This window comes from Topomyia yanbarensis, unplaced genomic scaffold (assembly GCF_030247195.1).
Source record: "Topomyia yanbarensis strain Yona2022 unplaced genomic scaffold, ASM3024719v1 HiC_scaffold_50, whole genome shotgun sequence".
Classification (NCBI taxonomy): Eukaryota; Metazoa; Arthropoda; class Insecta; order Diptera; family Culicidae; genus Topomyia; species Topomyia yanbarensis.
The window spans coordinates 121,184-144,024 of NW_026683714.1; the positions used below are offsets into that span (position 1 = coordinate 121,184).

The 22,841-nt window shown below is 39.1% G+C and overlaps 1 protein-coding gene across 15 annotated transcripts in view; it reads left to right on the top strand.

Moving 5' to 3' along the window:
* LOC131695733 (ensconsin-like) overlaps window positions 1-22,841 on the top strand; it is a 106,318-nt gene that overhangs the window by 61,084 nt on the left and 22,393 nt on the right. For 11 of the 15 annotated variants that reach the window (XR_009306708.1, XM_058984234.1, XM_058984236.1 and 8 more), the window contains 3 exons: window positions 1,354-1,539; window positions 20,511-21,607; window positions 21,760-22,373. Coding sequence is in view for 14 of the 15 variants with exons in the window: in XM_058984234.1 (XP_058840217.1) it covers window positions 1,354-1,539; window positions 20,511-21,607; window positions 21,760-22,373 (1,897 nt within the window). In the remaining variant the exon portion in view is untranslated. The remainder of the gene's footprint in view (window positions 1-1,353; window positions 1,540-20,510; window positions 21,608-21,759; window positions 22,374-22,841) is intronic. The other 4 variants (XM_058984239.1, XM_058984245.1, XM_058984248.1 and 1 more) reach the window with 2 other exon arrangements.

The following is a 22,841-nucleotide window of genomic DNA, read 5'->3' on the forward strand; positions in this document are numbered from 1 at the left end:
AATCAAACCATTGCGGATTTGATCTACCGTTCCTTCACTTTCAGTCCCGCACAAATTTCATCCGCTCAACTGATTTTCCCATCTCCTAACAGTACGCGAATATCTTCTTTTTTCTATATCGCAAAAAAATCATTCGAATGTATTTCAATGGTAACAATTTGGCGGCTAGCCAGCAGCGCACTTGTTCCAGTGGCCCACAAAAAGAAGGGAATAGAGCCGGCCATGCGCTGCACTGTATAACCCAAATTTACGCCCAAAAGTAGGTTATTAACTGCCCAACGCAGCGCACAGACGCCGTTCTTCAATCGGTTTCGGTTTAGCTGAGTAGAATTGCGAAATCGAAATCGAAACCGGCGAGAGGTAATGGGTTGCTAATAATCGCAATTGATTTGAACGCGTTTCTTCCACCACTTTATCTATCTACCAATTGTAAATCTATGGAACGGAAAGGAATGGAAACTTTGGGACGGGCTGCGAAAAGATTTTCACCATGGAATAAGTGCTAAATTGCCGACTCATCGATTAACTACCGAACGATTGTTCTCCTTTAACTGCACCTTTGCTTTGTAATATAGCTTCGTTTGTTTCTTTTTTGATTGGAATTTTGATTTACTTGGTGTTGGTATATACATTTACAGTGTTTTTTATCTGTGTTAAATGTTATAAAACTGTTATAATTAGTGACGGTTTGCGAGTCACAGTTCCTTACAGTTTACGTATCCAGTAGTTTCAGTTTTCTAACCACATTCAAAGTTAATTAATTACTGGTTCTCTTCAAAAAGAAAGCTAAACAATTTACACAAAATCGTTGGATAAGGCCTAACCTTAATTTGATGTGTTGGTCATCTTCTGTATTCTTGAACTGTATTGAACTATGGTAAAAAATGCCAAAGCCTGCTTATAGATGCTATGCCTAGAATAGTATATACTAATTATCCTATAGTCAATAAGAAAATTATAAATAGTAGTGCGCTTTTTAGTACAGCTATAAATATTGCTAATCATCAGCGTGTAATATATCGGTTTCATCCATCGCTGCAAGTCCTTCACTTTTGCTTTAGTCGAATCATCACTATCACTAAAATTACATCTACAAATAATATCAAACATAAAACAGCATTACAACCAAATCCCCCGAAACAAAACATTCAAAGTTACCCTTGTTCGAGTTTCGGAATTAACACCGGAGCTCGATTCTTCCCGACACTCCTGGTCCATGGACTCCCAACTCATCAAAGCCTCCATCATTGCCTATCCCGTTTCAACCATCTATCTCCAAAGCCCTCCCCCCATTATGTCATACACGCTGCTTTCATCCATATCTATAAAAACAAACAAATATCGCAATCGCAGGTTTGCGCTCCGGTGAAATCACGCCCAACAGCTTGAACGCTTCGCGCCCGGGCAGTGCAATGTCCAGCTCAACGACCGCCTCCGGCATAGTGTATCGACGATCGATTCCAGCAAGCCTGAGCACTCCACGGAAGCCGCGCCCCTTCTCCATTGCCGTCACGGGAGTTTCTGCGGGCGTGAAAGAAGGTTTGTCCCGTTTTATTCACGTTAAACTACGACGTTCATCACATTTCCCCACGTTTCCTTCTATATAAATCACCTTTCACTTCGCACCTCTTCGATTCCAGTCTTCCGATTTCTCCTTTCCATAGCTCCCTCCGACGTCCGATATCCCGAATTCAAAAGAACTTAAATGCGCGGTATCCAACGCTCCACATCCCCTGAACGTTCGCACAATCTCCCAAATTTAGACAATAAGCTAATACACTCACCAATAACAATGCTCGAGCACTTATCAACTATACTACATATTTGCTAAGGCTACGAAATGACTCTTTTCTTAGAATTTAAAATCACCTGTATCTATTGTATAAAGCCAGACTAAAATAATGTAATCAGCAAGCATACGGAATGCTACCTTTACCCTTTGTAGTAATGTAACATGTATTTGTTACTTTGTAATATGAGTTTGGTATCTAAACATTTGATTTAATTAAGTTTATTGTTGGCTTAATTGAAGACCTAAGGACCCTTTTGTTGAGTAACCTATCGGTTATTTCTTATGTTCTAAAAAAGTCAACACCAATATAAAGGTAGTAGATGTGTATGTGTGTGCGCTTCACAATTCCGTGGAGCGCACATACAGTATGACGACGTAAGTTTTAAAGATTCATTTGGCCGAAATACTAACTCTTTTATAATATTATTTACCACACCGTGTACTGTTTCAGGCTCAATTGGGAGGCTCAGTGAATGTGTCCAAGTGGTCTGTTTAATGTCTGCATCCGTGAACAAGCAGGACAGTGCAGCTATGAGTAAGTATTTTTACTACATACGAGGTTTTGTAAATTTTCTTAATCCGTAATTTCAACATACACAGTCATGGAGACAATCTAATTAAATTCCCAAAGGTTTGTCCGAAATTTAGCTGCTTCAAATCATCACACTTTCGAAATAGAAAAGATGAAATTGGCAAAAAGTTGCAGATTTGTAATCCATGTTTATTACTTAAACCAAATAAAAAAATTAAATACGCCAGGGTCCTATCAAATCTGCGTCGTCTCTTTTTGTCCCACGGAACAAATTACGTTACCAGTCCCATAGCCTGAATTTTATTTCGGGAGGTTTTTAAAATATGAATGCATATATGCATTAATTCTGGCGACTCGAATTAGTCACTGAAAACTAAACGGAATTTTAAAAACACAACAAAGACAATAGAAACAATGGATATACAAGTATTCAAATAATTCAAAGGCCAACCGGTCACGACAATCCGTGACATTTCTAGAAAATTCGAGGATTTCTGGACTACATGTTTACAAGGAATAGAAGACACCGAATCGAAAGGAGTAGAAAAGTGTAGGGGAACTGTGGGTAAAATTAATAGGGGAGGGGGTAAAATGAACAGGTAGCCAAATCAAGTCAATGTTTGTTAAATTTAGAACAAACTTCACAGAAATGTGACGTGTCAAGTATTCAAAGGATATTAAAATTATTTATTTTGATAAAAATCTGTCAAATGTGAAATAAATATCATAAAAACCAAAATCGATATTCATGTCTGTCGCTAATGTTAAATTCGGCATATAGAATATAAGGTCTTTTGATGTTAAATTCCATTTTATTCTGAAAATGGTGTTACATGATAGTAATTGAACCTCTTAAAGATATTTCACTGCAATAAGTGGGGATCAGGAGAAAATGGCTTAATCGGAACGGCTGTTTGAAAATAATATGTCTTAGGTGTTAAAATGAACAGGTTATAGTGGGGGCAATGTGAACCATCTTGCCACTCCAAGTACCAAGCCTCAAAATTAGTCGGAACGGTCACTTCAAATTGCTATATCTTCACTGTTGTCCAACAGATCCTAAAAATTCAAACACCCATGGATAATCCCAAGTTTGTAGATTTGTTTTGATGTCGAAGTATTGTAAATTGGTTTAAATTACGTCATGAAAATTCAATTTTTCCGTGATAAGTTTTTTTGCCTACAAAATGCCCTGTGTGTTACGCAAAGCTCATGATCCGCTGGGACATCAGCATTGCTCGGAAAATGCTTCCCAACGCTAAGCATTGCATACATACAGGGCATTTTGCAGGTCGCCAGAAGCTGTTCATTTTACCACCACAACATGTTTATTTCACCCACATGCTATAAACATGTCTCATGTTTTGAAATCAAGAAAAATGTTTGAAAAAATATGTTCATGTCGATTTATTTTCACCAAATATGTACAAAACATATCTAGTCCATGTTTTTTTTATTAAGTAGAAAATAATGACTTTGCTTAATATGTTCATTTTACCACCTGTTCCCCTAATAGCAAAACCTGTGCGGGAATTGGGTCATTAAGCTATATATAGTTTTCCGTTCCATTTGATAAATTTTAGGTCTAATATACATAATATAACATTATTTCACAAAAAATTCGTTGTAATACGTAAAAACGATTTTTTTTGTTTTTTAAAATAAATCTTATGTAAACTTGGCAACCGTACATAGGAAAACTGCACTTGTTTACATCTGACCTATCAAAACAACACCCAAAATGAAAAAAAAACTATATGCATTGGATGGTGTTTATGTCAAATAAAAATAACCCTGCGGGGAAACCGGGAAAACATGTATGTATTTTTTCTGACAGGGCGTCATTTGTCGTAAAACAGGACAGCTTTATAGTTTTATTTTGCCGTTATTGTAATTTTCCTAAAGTACACATAAATGTAGCGAATGCAGTGGTCTTAATCATATATCGAAGCAAAACATATACAAGAATCGAAAATAGTTTTATAAATGGACTTAGATGCATTTTTTGCAGCGTTTTTTTGAGTAACAGTGCATCCATTCATAAATAGGCTTTGTAGTACCTATGTATTGGTAGTATCAAAGTGGGATAGGTTGAGTGGAAATGAATCTCGTGGAATCAATAAATTGATTAAACGTAAATAATAAACCTTCGTTGCACTTTCTTCTATCCATTCGCGTGAATTTGTTTCTAAGAAAGTTTTCGTCTCCTTAGCCTGTCGTGGAGACGATAGCGTAAAGAAAAACCGAAAGCTTTCGCTTCGCGCAACGAATGCTCAGATTTCTATTATACACGCAACACTTGGATATACCTACACATTCGCCTCAAACAATCAACCCAAGTGAACGGTGTACCGTGCTTGAATAAAAAGCTGTGCCAGTACATCGTGTCCGTACACGAATGGAAGATACGCACCGAGCAAAATGAGTCAATGTTGGTGATGATGGGTGGTGCGAAAGAGACAACTAGTACCACGACGCTAGCCTCTGCTACACTGGCTGTGGGAGCATGCAGCGTAGTGCTCTGCTCTGCCTGCTGACCAAGAGGCAACTGAGCTTGCCCGACCAAATCTACTCTTTAAATAGTCGATGATAACGTCATTCATACTAGCGTTGCGCATTAGGTACATAAATCTGTCGTGCCAAGCTAGGGAAGCGCAGCCTTCTGTGTGCAAATGCGTGGTATTTTAACTATGTTGAACATTATTTAAAATTTTAATGCCATGATATCAAAAATCTTTGGGTTTATCTATTGGAATCTATTCTTAGAAGTATTTCTGAGCGATATGCGCAAAAAAAATTAAAATTTACCGTAAGATGGCTGAATTATAAGCGTTTAAAATTGGACCGCTTTTCGTTACATACCATTTTTGTTGAATTTGCAAAGTGCACCCCCATATCGAAAACAAAGACGTAGTCCTACGTCAAAAATGATTTTTTTTCTTATTTAATGACCCAATTCTATCCGCAGTTGCTCATGAAATTATATGGTATCGTTATAGATAACAAAAGATACGACAATGTCGACTTCCCCCAACTCTCTGAATAGGAATATTTCAGCGAGCCCATGTTTCTGATTGCACAGCAGGTTCATAAGAAGAGAATGCCTAATTTTACCCCAATTTCTTTGATTTGGCCGGCGATTTGTGATTGTGGTGAAACAGCTCAACTCTGTTTAATCCTGTTCTGGCGTCCTGTCACTATCAACAGTTCTGCAGCGTCACGCAAATTTGCCGTTGAAGCTATGTATCGATATAAATTATAAATGAAACTTCATTCATGACTTGCGTGTACCTACTTTTACCCAATGTAAAGGACATCTTCGAACCCTCGACGGCTAAAGATCTTTGATTCAGATAGACCAACAGCACTCAGAGGATTCCGGGAATCTCGAGCAGCGGTATGGAATGAAGTTCAGTTAGCGAAGTAAAAATCGTGGAAAGATTTTGTGACGCTACTCCGAAAGATTGGTGACCTCGAGTTACCCTCCATGCTTTCAAGCTAATGCATGAGCAGAAAGGCAAGGCATAACCCACTCACCCGATACTGATGATGTGTACAACACCGACCTCACTCTGAATGTGCTTTTGTGGGTTTTTGACAAAGGGCGGGTTTTTGACAAAGTGTCCCAACCGGGGTTTACCTGATCGGTTACTCTCTTTTTGGAATTTTCAACGCTGTCTGTCGCAGCGGCGCTTTTTTCGTTAGCTGGTCACTTTGGTTTTTCTAGCTCCATAATCCAATTTCAATGACTCCGGAATTACTGCTTTCCGGCCAATTTCGCTCGTTTGTTTATGGCAAAGCTGTTCGAGTACATCGTAAACAAACGACTCATAGCCAAGCTGGAGTGAAGGGTGCGACTCGATTAACGGCAACACGCTTTTCTTTCTGGACGCGGTACTGATACGTACTTTGCGGAGCTAGAGATATCGCTCCCGATAAACGATGAGCACAGCCTCATAGCTTCGTTGGACCCCTCCGAGGTATACGACACAACTTGGTGGCACGGAATACTTCGCACACTATTCCTGGAGAATTCGTGGTCGTATGGTCAATATATTACAAAGCTTTCTCTTCCTTTGAAGTTCCCGGTTTGAATGGGAAGTTACCTGTCTGATATACATGAACTGGTCAATTGCATTCCACACTTTCCCACTTTCACTGACACTTTCCCTCGCGCGATGCAACCGATCTTCAAAGTAAGTCCAAATGGCGTTGACATACTCTAGAATGCCAGCGGCATTATCCTTATCGTATATCAACGCAAAACAGCAGCTCTATATCCTAAGATGTAGGCCATTGTAAAAAATGACTAAAAAGTTGACTTCGAAGTTTCTGCCACTAAGTCGAACATCTTGAACTGTAGTCCTTGTGCATACCAAGATCCAGTGCGTAACATTACCATAGAAGAAGTAGCTGTTCCGCAAACAAACCGGTTCAGGATCCTCGGCGTAACTTTGAACCGGACATTAAACTTTAATGCGCATTGCAAGATAGGGAAGAAATCCTGTGAATCCAGATATCGAACTTTAAAAATGATCGACGCCAAACTATCGCGTGGCAAACGTACGACAATACTTCAAGTTGGTTCGGCTGTGATCACTTTGAATATATTCCTTGTTTTTGATGTAAGTCATGTTTTTCCCCTTTTCAAGGTTTCTAGGAACATATCCAACGGAAAATAGACAGAGAAAGAATAAATGGAACGGCGAGAATTAAGATAGGTTAAAATCCACTTTTATATTGATCACACTGAGAAAAGATATGTACTCGAGCAGGAATCGAAGCAACTTCCCAACAGTAGCGTGATCATCGCTACAGCCCCAATACCTACTAATGAACCCATCGACCCCCAATCGAAGGGAATCGTCACCAGGCTTCATTTTACTCATCTTTGCAACGAAGAGATAGAGAAATATTGTACCCCCATATAACATGAGTTTTATTTTGGTGCGCATTTTTTGCCCAGTGACTAAGAGAGCAGAGAGAAACCACATCCTCTTATTGCTGAATCCTCTTGCTTGTGACAGAGCGTATCTTTATTAGATGCTCTGCGTTTAGCTCATCATAGTCTGGTGGAGCAACGGAGATAAATTGCTCAGTTGGCAGATGAGAATAAAATAGTTTCCTCTTTACCCTCAGGGGAACCAAATTTAGTTCACTTCACATCAGTGTTTGAATATTTCACTCGGCGTTCATGATAAATATCCATGTTTTACCTTCTGGGAATAGTAAAGATGTTTGAATTGGCAGCTCCCAGTTCAGCATATTTCGGATTTTTTCTTGGCACAATAAAGGGATGAGTTGAAATATTGTTAAAAGGGATTTATAACATATGTATTGAATCAGAAAAATAATTTTTTCTAGTAATTTTATCACAAGATAGGATCTGTGCAGCATTTCCCCCCTATGCGAGTTTTTTTAGGTAGAGGTCCACGGCCTGAAAACTATCTCGCGTAATTTTAAACCTAGAGTCAAAAAAATAGTTTCTTATTCCTTATGACAGTAGTAAGCGACTTACGAAGGATTTTTTTTTCGATGTTTGGCTTTTCGCTGCACCATTGCACTATTAAGTAAAAAAAACGCCGAAAATACCATTAAAATCGAAACAAATTGTTAATTTAACAAAAATTAAGCAATAAGAAATTAAAATTTTACGCACGTTGCTGGAGAAATCATTTCGAATATGTTGTGAAAATTTTAAAACGACCAAAAGCCATTTGTTCGAGTTGCATTTCCGGCCAACTCAAAAAAGTGGGTTTGAGGTTTACACAAGAGGCGTTGCGGAAGAACTGATAATTTGAGCATTTATATATCGTATTCGTCTTTCATTTTTTGGGATATAATTTTTAACATTCTAAAACGCATTTTAGACTAATAAATAAAAATTCGACGTTTTAAAAATTCTACGGTGGTGTAACTACTAAAATGCCTATTAGACTGATTTAAGGGGTTACAATAAGTGGCGAAAAAGTGAGCTAAGTTCGTGATTTTTATTAAAGTTTTTTATGCAAATTTTATTTGAAAAATCGAAAGAAAGTTCGTTGGTAGCACTACCGAAGATAGAAAACACAAGTTGAATTAAAAAATATATTGAAGGTTGTCGGAGTTATGGTGCATCCCCCAAAGCATGTTTTATGGCAAAGGTTTGTGGTGAACGCTCTCCAAGCCGAACCGCTCAACAGAAAATCAAAAACTAAAGATTATTGAAGAGAAATGTATTGTGGTGTACTTAATTGGATCGGTTTCCTAAAAGAGATTTATTATCTTACAAAAAAAATTGACCAAAAAATTGAGTTCTTCCGTGTTAAAAATTTTAAACAAAAATTAATTGCTAAGAATCGAAAATCTTTAGATGAAAAAGCAACCGTTCAAGTACACGAGAATGTAAATACAAACAATTGAAAAAAAAAAGTTTATGTAAATCGGATCTCTTTTGGAAGCTTTTGAGACATCACGTTCACCGCAACGGTACTTTTCAAAAAACTTCATTCCGAGATGATTGCGTTTAAAGTTTTGTATTTACTTTTGTGGAAGAACCAGCGCGCTGCAAACGGCTGTGATTAAAAATTTAATGGTTCGATCTGGATGAAATTTTGCACAGATATTTTCAAAAGCATGTACTTTAACAATATTCAATAATTTTTTTCCAATTTTCTGAGTTTCAACCAGTTTTTTTAACCCCTTAAAGGATATTGAGACTACTTTCATCCTAATTATATTATAACCCTACTCATTTCAAACCTTTACTTAAGCAGCGTCTGCCATTTTTCTTCATCACATTGTCGCAAATGGCAGGGTGAAAATTAGAGCACTCGAATTAAGTTTTCGTTGCGTTTAAACACCAATATTCTACCATTTTCCGCCTTAATCCAATCTTTGCAAAAATAAAATCAGCGTTGTCTTCAAATCATTCTGAAATACATGTTTAAAAGGGTCCTAACATTAGTGTAATGCTCAAATGTCTATTAATTTGGTCTACCGAACGTGCATAGATTACGCACTTAGTTTGAATTATTGAGTAATGGAAAATTTTACTTGGGTTTTGAACAGCAAGCCATTTGATAGTCAATTTAGTAAACCAATTCTGTTACCAAACTCTCCGCAATATTCCCTTTTTACTCAATCTTGAAAAATACTCAGCAAATTTTCAGATTGTTGGGATTGCTGACTTGTTCAGCAATTTGATTATTAAATTTGGGATCATCCATAAATGACGTAGCATTATATGGGGGAGGGGGGAGTATTGTATTTTGTGATGATGTGTGACGACAGGGGGTAGGGGGTCATGTCATGCTACGTAGCTTTTTAAATGGGGAATAAATAGCATCGTTTTTTATTTTTTTTAAATTTTTCGGGGATAAGGTGGGGAGAGAATTACCGTCAAGTTACGTAATTACCAGAGGGGGTATTTAGAGGTTTGTGACGAAATGCTACGATGGGGGAGGGGGTGTTAAAAATCACTCAAAAAATGCTACGTCATTTATGGATCGTCCTTTTGACGAATTGGTAGTGGAAGTTAATTTGCCAGCTTTTTAATGATAGCACAGAAAATTAAAAGACGATCGAAAGAAATCTTAATTTCCTGAACTTGATTACGAATTTTAGCCCGGGATTTCTGAACACAAAACATTCTCATTATCAAAAAATCGCTTGTTCGGAAAAATTATCAATAATTATCAATAAAGCCGAATTATTTCCACATTTTTGCGATTGAAGCTACACTTCCTTGCGCTATCAGGCTTCTAATTATTACACTTGCGAGTCAAATCCTTTATACAAAATCGTCAAGTGTAAAATTGTCCAAGTCAAGGAATAAATACACCTCGAACATGATGACGACCAGAAAAATTTCACTATAACTGCTTTTTTCCTGGTTTGTGTTCATGAAAATTCATGGTTTTAAGAAAGACTTAGAAGTATTCGCAATATTCAAACACGTCGTGTTAATGTTTTTTCTCCGAAAATGGCGATTTAACAGATGGTTTGTTGTACGTGATTTGTAAGTTTTTGATGAGATTCGATGATGTTTAACTTTTTGCCGAACAAGTCAGTTTTTTACTGCATAGTGGATAATTTACCGAAAAAAGCAAAAGTAATAATAAATTCTATTGAAAATATTCCAGGTTTTAGCAGCAAATTATTCGTTATTTAATTAATTAACTACCAAAGTGGCTGAAAAATGAATACACTTTCGCAATTTTTCAAATCAATTGCTGATCTCCGTTAAATATTACTGTGCAAATCGTCAAATGAAATTACCGAACAACTTTGAGTTTGCTTAGTGTGTACATATAACTTGCTGGTTTGAATATGCAAAGCCTAAATAAAGCACTCATTTGATATAAAATATCGCCATTCTGTTGTTTTTGAAACCATCTCATTTTATTGGCGTTTTTTTCAAACATGCTCTTTCTGTAACTGAGCATCTTATGACCAACACTCCCTCTTGAATTGGGTGAGAATTAATACTTTAGCATCCCCGCTGCGTGGTAGAGCGATATGTGTGAACACAAAAAAAAATCTCTTGATTCTCGAGAGCGTGTTCTCTCGCTTTCGGTGGGAGCTAGTAAACAGCCCTACTGCGTTTAACTGCTTGCAAGAGAGAAAATGAGCTAAAATCGAGAGCAGTAAGGAAGCCTGATCGTCACTGGTCGATGGGTCCATTAATAGTTATTGGGGCTGTAGCGGTGAATACGATACTGTTGGGAATTTGTGATGACGTCATCATAGTTCCTCGACGGCGGAACTTTTCTAAGTGTGTTCAATTAACACTCGGAATACCAAGGGGGTAAAAAGTTACGCGGACTACCAAGGGGGTCAAAAAAATGGGAACGCTTACTTTGACCGGTCATATCTCAGCCATTACATAATCGATTTTAAATCTGTCTTCACCAATAGAAAGATATGTCTTTTGTGAATACTTAAAATTAAAAAATAGAAGAATAGAGTTGTCTACCGTAAGTTAGAGTAAAAAGAGTATAACAAAGTCAGTGAGAAAAAAAATGGGAACGCTTCTTTGACTTGCCATATCTTAGCTGTTTGCTCACCAATTTTAATTCTTTCTTCACCATTGGATAGGTAAATCTTTTATAAAAACAGTGAACAAAGAATGATGGAAAACAAATTTGTGTATCTGAAGTAATTGTAAAAACAGTAATTGAGAGTCAGTACAGACGAAATGACTTTTTCTGTTCAAACAATCGTATCACGACCGTTTGTCAACCAATTTCAATTTTCCTTACACCAATGCAATCCTTAGAGCTTCTAGACTTGTAATATATGCAAGAAAATAGTAGATTTTCAAAAATTACTATACTTTTTCGAGTTTTTAGGAGATAGGATTTTTACAATGTACGTAGCATACGGTTGATTGAAATTCTTTGCGACTTGTTAGATTTACGGTTTGAAAATTACCTGTTTACTCAATAGTTCTACATATTATACATGGATATTATTATATCAAAATGATTGCACGAACGTGGAGAAACACATTATTGTATGTAAGTTACTAAATAATAGAGTGTGTTAGGACGATTCAGTAAATACGAAGATGTTCAGAATTTTGAAATATTCGTCATATAACTTTAAATTTGAAGCGATGACCTATACATTTTAATACACCAGTCGATTGTAATTGATGGCGGCTACAATTTCTGAAAAAAAACACATTTTTATATTTTCTCAAAAAATAGCCAAAAGTACGTAGAAGTACAGAAATTCCATTTAGTTGGCAAATAACGTCGAGTTCAAAGTGATGGCCTATACCTTTTTATATACCAATCGATTGTAATTGATTTTGGCTACAATTTCTGAAAGAACATATTTTAAAAAAAATAGCCAAAACTACGTATAAGCACAGAAATTTCATTTAGTGGGTAAATAACGTCGAATTTTAAGGGATGATTTATACTTTTTTATACACCAATCGATTGTAATTAATGGTGGCTACAATTTCTGAAAGAACACATTTTTATATTTTCTCAAAAAATAGACAAAATACGTAGAAGTACGGAAATTTGATTTAGTTGGCAAGTAAGGTCAAATTCAAAGTGATGACTACACTTTTATATATACCAATCGATTGTAATTGATTTTGGCTACAATTGTTGCAAGATAAACTTTTTATATTTTCTTAAAAAACGACAAAAATACGTAGAAGTACAGAAATTTCTTTTGATTGACAAATAACTGCAAATTAAAAGGGATGACCTACACTATTTATACACCAATCTATTGTAATTGATGGCGGCTACAATTTCTGATAGAACAATTGTTTATATTTTCTCAAAAATTAGCCAAAAATACGTAGAAGTACGGAAATTTGTAGTTATGTGCCAATCAGACGAAATTTCTGTACTTCTACGTATTTTTGTCGTTTTTTCGGGAAAATATGAAAAGTTTATCTTGCAACAATTGTAGCCGAAATCAATTACAATCGATTGGTATATATAAAAAATTGTAGGCCATCACTTTGAATTTGACCTTATTTGCCAACTACATCAAATTTCCGTACTTCTTCGCATTTTGTCTATTTTTTGAGAAAATATAAAAATGTGTTCTTTCAAAAATTGTAGCCGCCATCAATTACAATCGATTGGTGTATAAAAAAGTATAAATCATCCCTTAGAATTCGTCGTTATTTGCCCAATAAATGAAATTTCTGTACTTGTACGTATTTTTGGCTATTTTTTGAGAATATATAAAAATATGTTCTTTAAGAAATTGTAGCCAAAATCAATTACAATCGATTGGTGTATAAATGGAATAGGTGATAGCTTTAAATACTTGAAGCTATTTGTCAACTAAATGAAATTACTGTAGTTCTACGTACTTTAGTCTATTTTTTGAGAAAATATACAAATTGTTCTTCCAGAAATTGTAACCAAAATCAATTATAATCGATTGGTATATAAAAAGGTATAGGCCATCGCTTTGAATTCGACGTTTTTTGCCAACTAAATGAAATTTCTGTACTTCTACGTACTTTTGGCTATTTTTTGAGAAAATATAAAAATGTGTTTTTTCAGAAATTGTAGCCGCCATCAATTACAATCGACTGGTGTATTAAAATGTATAGGTCATCGCTTCAAATTTAAAGTTATATGACGAATATTTCAAAATTCTGAACATCTTCGTATTTACTGAATCGTCCTAACACACTCTATTATTTAGTAACTTACATACAATAATGTGTTTCTCCACGTTCGTGCAATCATTTTGATATAATAATATCCATGTATAATATGTAGAACTATTGAGTAAACAGGTAATTTTCAAACCGTAAATCTAACAAGTCGCAAAGAATTTCAATCAACCGTATGCTACGTACATTGTAAAAATCCTATCTCCTAAAAACTCGAAAAAGTATAGTAATTTTTGAAAATCTACTATTTATTGCATATATTACAAGTCTAGAAGCTCTAAGGATTGCATTGGTGTAAGGAAAATTGAAATTGGTTGACAAACGGTCGTGATACGATTGTTTGAACAGAAAAAGTCATTTCGTCTGTACTGACTCTCAATTACTGTTTTTACAATTACTTCAGATACACAAATTTGTTTTCCATCATTCTTTGTTCACTGTTTTTATAAAAGATTTACCTATCCAATGGTGAAGAAAGAATTAAAATTGGTGAGCAAACAGCTAAGATATGGCAAGTCAAAGAAGCGTTCCCATTTTTTTTCTCGCTGACTTTGTTATACTCTTTTTACTCTAACTTACGGTAGACAACTCTATTCTTCTATTTTTTAATTTGACGTTTTCACAAAAGACATATCTTTCTATTGGCGAAGACAGATTTAAAATCGATTATGTAACGGCTGAGATATGACCGGTTAAAGTAAGCGTTCCCATTTTTTTACCCCCTTGGTATTCCGAGTGTTAAAAGGTGAATTTTAATCGTATCTTCATTCTCGCCGCTCCGGTCGTTCTTTCGCTGTATATTTTCCATTGGACATGTACCTAAAATCACTTTAAAATTGACATATGGCATTGTTTTTCCGCTAAGGAGAAAATTGTTTGAATTCACCTTTGCGCGCGTAGAGCACAAAACCTATAACTAAATTAGTTATGGATGTGTCTCATAATTTTTAACAATTGAAAGAACGGCTATTTGTTGACATTTCACTTTACTTCATTTTTGAAAATGAATTATCCAGTATAGGTGCACTTTATATTCGTAAATGTTGAATTTTTGAGCACGTGTCGTGATATTTAAAAAAACATCCAATTCAGCATCATAAAATTACCAAAAGTTGAAGTTTTTCATCTAATTTGAGTAACTTTAGGTTTTGTCCGACTTTTGTATGGAGAGCGACCACTGTACGACGTGGATCCAAATTGGTGAACACGTGAAACATCTCGATTTATTTCACCATGCTACATGATCAGCATTCCCGAAAAATCAGACGAGTAATCAATTGGCATTTTTGTAGCACAACATAAGAACTAGTATGTTGTGCAGACTCTTTATACAGAATTAGAAGCAGCAAAACTTGCAATCATGAATATAAAGGATTTTTTAACACTTATTTATAAAGCAAGAGATGTTCGTCTGTTTGACGAAAGCTGTAAGTTGACTGCCACATACTGAACAGATGAAATCGGAAAAAATAATTCATATTTACTAACTAATAGATTCAACCAGTCTCAACATTTTAGTCGCTCTCAGGAATGGTTTATTGACTTCTCTTTGCGGTTCCATCGTGTGGTGTACAGTGATGCGAATTCATTTTCAAATTCAAATGCCAGCTTTCAGTTGAATCTAGCGCAACCTAAATTCAAATTCAAAGTCTCATTCACTTTCAAGTTTGCGGGATTTTTATGACAAAACCGACCGCTTGCATTTCAAATTAATGCTATTTCGTAGTCATATACTCTGTAGTGGCCAGTTTATATTAAATGTTCTCATGTTTACCATTTTTATGCAAACATGAGCAGTTTGAAGTATGTTCAGGCTAGTTTTGCTTGAAAACATAGTTGGTACCCCAGTAGAGAAATATTCACAGGGTCAATGGAATTGAAAATGATTGAGCGGCATGGCTATTTGAATGAATGATGCAATCAACAACTGCTGTTTGAAGATAGCAGGTCATGATTTGAGATTTGTTCCTCCTTCAACTCAACCAAACCTGTCAAAGATTTGCAGCTCTGGTGGTGTGTACACTTCCACGGATATTAACTGTCAGTCATAGAGAGTGGCTAAAATGCCGCTGATAATTGAAACAAAGTTCCGCACGTGAAAATAAAAAATTGGAAGCAAAAATACATACGTAAGTGACAGATTGATTCAACAGCAATCGGCATCTGATTGAAAGAATCGACCAAACCACGACAGGTTGTCCTATTGATACTGTATACGGTACTTCCTGGCGTATCTCAATAAACTCGATTCTTATCAGTTTTTGCCTTTTTTGCTTTTACGCGTATTTTTATTCAGTTTTTCGATTCTTTTACATGTTTTTGTTTGTTGTGCACAGTAAGCATCATTATCGCATCACCACCGTAGCCGAACAATCCGGGTACTCCGAATCATGACCAAATGTAATTTATATTTTCAGATTACTCGATCTCGGGCGGCCAGTCTCTGGTCTCTTGGAACGCCCATCGTACGCGCATCTTCCTCGATTACACACGTCCATCGAGTACGGGGTCTGCCCCGAAGTTGACGACCTATTTTAGGTTCTCAGTTGGGAATAACTTTAGCTGATCTCGCTTCCGGCATTCGCACTACATGCCCAGCCCATTGTAGTCTGCCATGATTTATCAGCTATGTCAGCATGTTTGTATGCTTGAAACAGTTCGTGGATCATGGCGCCTGTGCTATCTTCCATTTTCTGTTTTTTTAATAGTAAGGTTTAAAATGCTTCAAAAACCGGGCCTGTAGTGTATTAGCACTGTGTGGGACTCACGACCCACTTTCGTGCTTAACCGTTAAAAACACCCCTCACTCTTTTTTCGCCCTTCAACCCCCATAGAACTACATCAAGGTATCACTTCGGGGCGGGCTCATGCTTTTTTCGCATTTTTTTTTTTGCTCACGAGTTTCCGCAGCTATCTCGGAGCCTCACTTGATCCATGAAATGTCTCGATTTTTGAGTCATTTAGCTCTCGATTCTTCTCTTGCTTTTCGTCTCCATCTATTATGTGAGCCGTTTAGCTGCTGATTTCCTGAGCCATTTAGCTCCTGTTTCCGTGAGCCATTCAGCTCCCAGCCTTATCACGATCTGCACGGATAACGGCGGTGAACTCACCCTACTCCGACTGAGTTTCCCGGCGGAGGACCCGAAACCGATACTCGCTTTCTTGAGCCATTTAGCTCACAGCTTTATCGAGATCTACTCGGGTATTATCCGACGATGAAACTACCCTACTCCGATTGAGAGATCCCTGGCGGTGAAATTTCTTTCGGTACAGAACTCTGTTTCGTGAGCCAATTAGCTCCCAGCCAATTAGAATCGATCCTATTGTGTATTCCTCGGCGGTGGATTTATCCCGATACCGATGTTTGTTTTTGTGGGCCATTTAACTCACCGCTTCGTCCCGATCTGCTCGATCTAGTCCCCGGCGGTCGACATACGCGATGGGTCAGCCAGTAGGTGCCGAGGTCTGTCCAGCGATTCCGGGTGGAGCGTAGCTTCCGTCTCTCTGGCGCCCCAACGACCTATCGATCGGCTGCTGGCTGTTCGACGCGGTCTACTCGATCTAGTCCTCGGCAGTGGATCTAGCCTACTCACTAGCTACCCGGTAGGGTGTTGAGGTCGGTCCGGCGTTTCCGGTGGAGCATGGCGTCCGGTTCGCTGGCGTCCCGATGACCCGAACCCGACGCTGCGTTGCGTATTACTGTACTGGTCCTCGGCGGTGGATTTAGTATACGCCGGTGGAGAGTTCCGGATTTTTCCCGAACCCGATTTGTTACTTCACGGCGGCCTTCTAGTCGGCGGCGCTGTTTTGTTGGTCCCTTCGCCACTGGCTCTGCAACTCGGAGAGTATACTCGGCACTACTCTGTTGACCACAACCCAGATATGCTCATCGTGGCACATCTCTTCGACGATATTGTCGACTACCACACCAGGCATACCCCTTCGAACTTCTTCGAACCACTCCGGCCAAAGGGTGTGACAAAGCATGTCCAAACCAATGCAGGTAATTCCAGAAGCATCCATGCCCGGACAAAAATTGCATCAAATGGAAGTTCACCTGAACATGCTTCCTACGCACCCACGCTGATACATTTGGGATGAATCGGTGGGCCCACCTAACTTTCTCCGCGTTGTCCCATTCTTGCTGCCACTTAGCCAACGAGTCCGCTCTGACCAGTTTCTTTGCGTTTTGTGTATTCCTCCGCTGGTAACATTCCACGTCCTCAGCGGGAGTGATGGCGGGAATCATCCCGGCAAAGTCGCACATCGCCTCCAACGATATCGTTCTGTACGCGCTCTCGTCACGAACAGCCATTAAGCGAAACGCGGATCCCGCCCGCAGCCCAGGCCGATACGCCATACTTTAGTATTAAGGATGAGACATCCGCCAGAAGTCGCGCTGCATCTTGCTCCTGCGATGTTCGGCATGTGTTTGCGAATACGTTAATTGTCCTCGCAGCCTTCTCAAATACATAGTCGACATGGCTGATGTAATTTAACCGATCGTCGATCATCACACCCAGGTGCTTCAGTGCACGCATCGATGGAATTGAGTGTCCGCCAACGCTGATCACGACACGCGGGATTTTTTTTCATGTTCTGACCTACCAGACAGAGGTAGTGTCTTGTGATGAGCCGGCTGCAACTTGGAATCAGCTATTCAGGTTTCCACGATGCCTATTGTCTCTGTCGTCAACATCTGAACTTCTTCGAAGGTCTCGCCGGTTATCGTCAGGACAATGTCATCTGCAAAGCCGACTATCTTGACTCCCCTGGGCAGTTCTAGCATTAACACTCCGTTGTACATTATGTTCTAAAGCGTTACTACTCTACTCTTTTTACTGTTCTGACGAGTATTGAACGCAGAATTCTTCTTTCAAACACACTGAGCACTCGATAGTCTGCTTCATTCAACGCCATGCCTCATTTCCGTACAGAGTAACAGGGAGTATCAGCGATTTGTATGGAGCATAGAGCGTCTTTTTATATCGTTATTAGATGTCACTTGCGATCTAAGTTATATGAATTGGTCGCAACCTCGCACCTTACCCCATTTCACTTCAAAACCAACACTTGTTCTCTACCAGAAACCATGTACTTTATCACATCAGAATTTACAATCAGTGCGATTCTCACAACCTCCCTTTTTAAAAGGTACAAATGCCTCGTCCATTGCACTGCGATCAACGAAGCCAAAAGGCATGGGAGTTCTCGTGATGATGGTTCTGCACTTCAGATATTGCATCAGCGTATAATCGAACGCTATGTTAAACAATAGAATATAGAGTGCATCGCTCTGATTCAATCCATCTAACGTCGTAAATGAGTCGGATATCTCTCCGGGTATTTGTACGATAAATTTTGGTTTTTTTCACTAAGTCGGTTTTGTCGGAGAGCAATGTTCATTGTTCATGCATTATCGGTCACAGTAGATTTCGTATCACTGAAATTGCGAAATCCACAAACAGACTGTGTCCGCTATTTATTGCATTTTAAACATTGGGTCCATCGTTGATCGTTGGCGGTTGGCGGCGACAAAGAATTTTGGATAGCAATGTGGTTATTCGATAGTTGCAACAATCCAGTCTATCACCCTTTTGTAGATGGGACGAACTTCTCCTTCCAAGCTTCTTGCATCCGAATCTTCAAAATCACCCAGCAAAGGGCTCTAAGCCAATGCGTCTCCTCAGTATTTGAATAGCTCACATGGCAGCTGATCATTGTCAATGGCTTTATTGTTCCTCAGTCGTCCGATCTCTTTCTGAATCTCGGATAGATGCTATACTGTGAACCTGCCGCGAATCCCATGATGCATGATTGCCCCGTTGAGTCTCTGCGTCCGTACGCAAATCCTCACTTGACGAATTACGTATAACATCGGAGATTTTTTCTGGAGCTTTGAACTTGATGGATTAGATTTTTCGTCCGTGGGTGAGGTGATCCACAGGTGGCCTTATAAGTATCTTTGCGGGATAGGATGCCATAAAAATTCTCGTTCGGATGCCTCCTGTCATTGGTAACGGTGTGCAGACAGTGTCAGTGTACGTCGATGATGTATTAGTTGAGGAAATGACCTTTGATCCTCATTATAAAGTCGGTTTCCGGTTCATTATATGAGTCACCGCTCTGGTACATTGTAGCCGCTCGATTCCCGCTTTTCCACACCTTTTGTCTCGCCACGCGTAAGTTCTTGTATTGCTACGATCCAGAAGCAACGAATTTGTAGCTCATCGTGCAGAGCTCGATCTAATCCTGGAAAGCACAGCGACTAATAGTATGTATATTTGAAACGTCTTATTTTTCTTTTTGGATAATAGTTGTTTATATTAAATTGACTAGATCTTCATAAGAATCATAAGAATCAGTACTGTGACCATATTCTGCATAAGCTGATTGGTTTTTCAGGAATATCTAGCACACAATATGGAAACAAAACTGATTTTTCGTTTTTGATTTTCGCGTCATTCTGTATTTCTTCTTTAATGATTAATTCTCACTGGCAATATTGTGTAAACAAATATTGTGAAAATAAGGGCCTGTATTGAAAGACACCTACTTAGTTTTGAAAATATCGCTTTACGACATTAAGGATGTACTTTCCCCCATAAATTAAGTTAACTACAATATCATCTTTGATAGATGATGTAACCGATTCAAGTTTTGAACTAAACTAAACCGGCTATCAAACTTAGGTTCTTGAACTTAACCTGAAATCGGATTTTATTCCGAAATACATACTGCAGTGTCGCGAGAATTCGACGTAGTTACCTTTGTTGATGCAGCTAGTCTGGTGTCTTTCCAGCATTCTTTTAAAAACAACGACATAAGTATCTCATGCGCAGAAAAAAATGTTCGCACATATATTCACGCTTTTCCCAACTACATTAGCAAATATTTAAATATCTCACGAGTCATTCCAGTTCTACTGCAGACCACTTCGACACATTCAGGTAACTCCCTCCCACCAACCCGAAAACAGTCACAGCTCACTGTATTCCGTTACTAATCTATTTTTCCCCTTCAAAACCTCCTCAACATTCCAGAGAAACCTCCACTTCCGAAAACATCCGCCACTAGCAGCAGCGCCAGCTCCACCACTATGGAGCGCAAACGTCCTCAGAGTGGTACTAGCACACCGGCCAAGCCACCCACTGCACCGGACAGTGCTAAGAAACATTCGGTAGAGAAGCAACGCGTCAGCAGTGCCCGGGGTACTCCGAAGGCAGCGTCGACACCACTTCAGTCACCCGGGCCGGAAAAGGCCAACCGAAGCATACACGACAGTTTGCAGCAAAAGCAATCGACGCTACCGGTCACTTTGGTGAAGCAAGGATCGTCGGCCAGCGCAAAGAGTACCGAGGAGAAGGTTGAAAATGGAACACCGAAGCAGCCGGTGGAAGCTGTTGTGCAGTCAGAAACCGTTACCACTGTGGTAGAAACTGCTGAAAAGCAGCAGCAGCAGGAGCAAACCATTATAACTGAGATTAAAGTAGAGGAAACACACGTTGAATCGGAGATAGTTGAAAAAATACCACAGGTTCCAAATCAGTTGGAAGTCAGCAATCACGAGGAGAAGCGAGATGAAACAAAGGACACCAATAGTTTAGAACCCGAGCAAAATGGGGACGGTTCAAATGTTGATCTGATGACTGCGTCTATGCATGCGAAGCGCATCTCTACGGAGGAGGAAGCCAAAGCCGCGCTCGCCGAACGTCGCCGGCTGGCTCGCGAGGAAGCCGAGCGCCAAGCCGAACTAGAACGTCAACGAATTGAAGCCGAAGAGGAAGCGGAAAGACAGCGTCAACTCGAGGAAGAGGAACGTCTTCGCATGCTCGAGGAGGAAACGATTCGTTTGGGCGAAGAACAGCGCCGCCTCGAAGAGGAACGCCTGCAGCAGGCTATCGAAGAGGCCAAGAAGCGCGATGAAGAAGAGCGGCTGCGTCGCGAGGAGGAAGCACGCCAGAAGGTGGAGCGGGAGGAGTCCGAACGTAAAGCCCGCGAGGAAGCCGAACGGCAGCGTATCGAAATGGCCGAAAGACTTAAGAAGGAGGAGAAGGAACGCGAGGAACGGAGAAAGCGCGTCGAAGCGATTATGTCGCGGACACGCGCTAAGGGTAGTGCTAACAATACGCCGACTAAGGTGAGTGTTTTAAAACAGTTTTTTTTATAACCCAGAGAAATTAAAAGATTTCATTTTAATCTATTAATATTTATCGTCTTTAACTATTAATATTTATCGTTGGTTTCATATTGAGATGCTAATTCATAATACCTGTTCACTCTCAACGACAGCAGTCCGACGATAATAGAGAAGATGTCATGAGTAAAAGTGAAATTGTAACATCCAGTGCGACAACAGCGACCAACGTGGACACAACAATGTCGATGACCGAGTCAATGTTGGAATCAGTTAGCCAACAACACCCGGAAGCCGAATCTGTCTCTCAAGTACCGGCCGAGGCAAGTGAAAAGGTTGACCTACTGGCACAAGATGTCCAGACACTGGTACTGGTAGAGGATGGAGATGATCAGAACCAGCAAAATAACAACAATAACAGTAGTTTAAATAATAACCATAACAACAACAGTATGGATACCGCTATCATCACTAACGCTAGCGCCGAGTATGAGCGTTCGGTGACGGAGAAGGAAAACTATCTGCTAGGTAGCTTTAACAACAATTTGAACAGTAACGTTGTCGCCAGCAATGGCGGTGACAGTGATATTGGCAGCAGTCAGCAGCCTTCGTCGCTCGAGTCTAGCTCGACACCCGTGGGAGTCACCACCAATGGCAAATCGACACCGGGTGCGACGACGATCGCCGAGACGACTGAGCTGATCATCGAGGATGCGATCATGAGCGGCCAAACCAACGGTCACAAGAATGGCAGTATTGATAATGTGTTGTAAGTAGATTGTTTTTTTTTCTCTTATATTAGTAAGCTTCCATGTTTCTCCATGTTTAAAAACCCATGTACTAGAGTGTAATGTCCTTCAAAAGTGTACGTTTATCACAGGGTAGTAAGTGTTCGGAAAGCTTTCCTCGGCAGTTCACAGTCTCTTTATGTTATACCTACGGCGAGTTGCGGCAGGCTTGAAAGTAGTACTGGATCCTTTTTTGAATAGCATTGGATTCATTTCGTACAGAAGAATCTCTCAGATCGTTAGGGTATAATGTTTGTTACAAATTACAGCGTCTATGTAATTGGATACTGATTATGTAATACTAGTACTACGATGGTTCGCTAGCTCATAGGGAACCAGCTATAAATCTCACCTATCCCTAGAGTATGTGTCTGTGTCGCAAACGTTTACAAATATCTTCTGTGCTTACATGAATCCCGATATTAAATTCTAACGTCCACGTTGTGCTC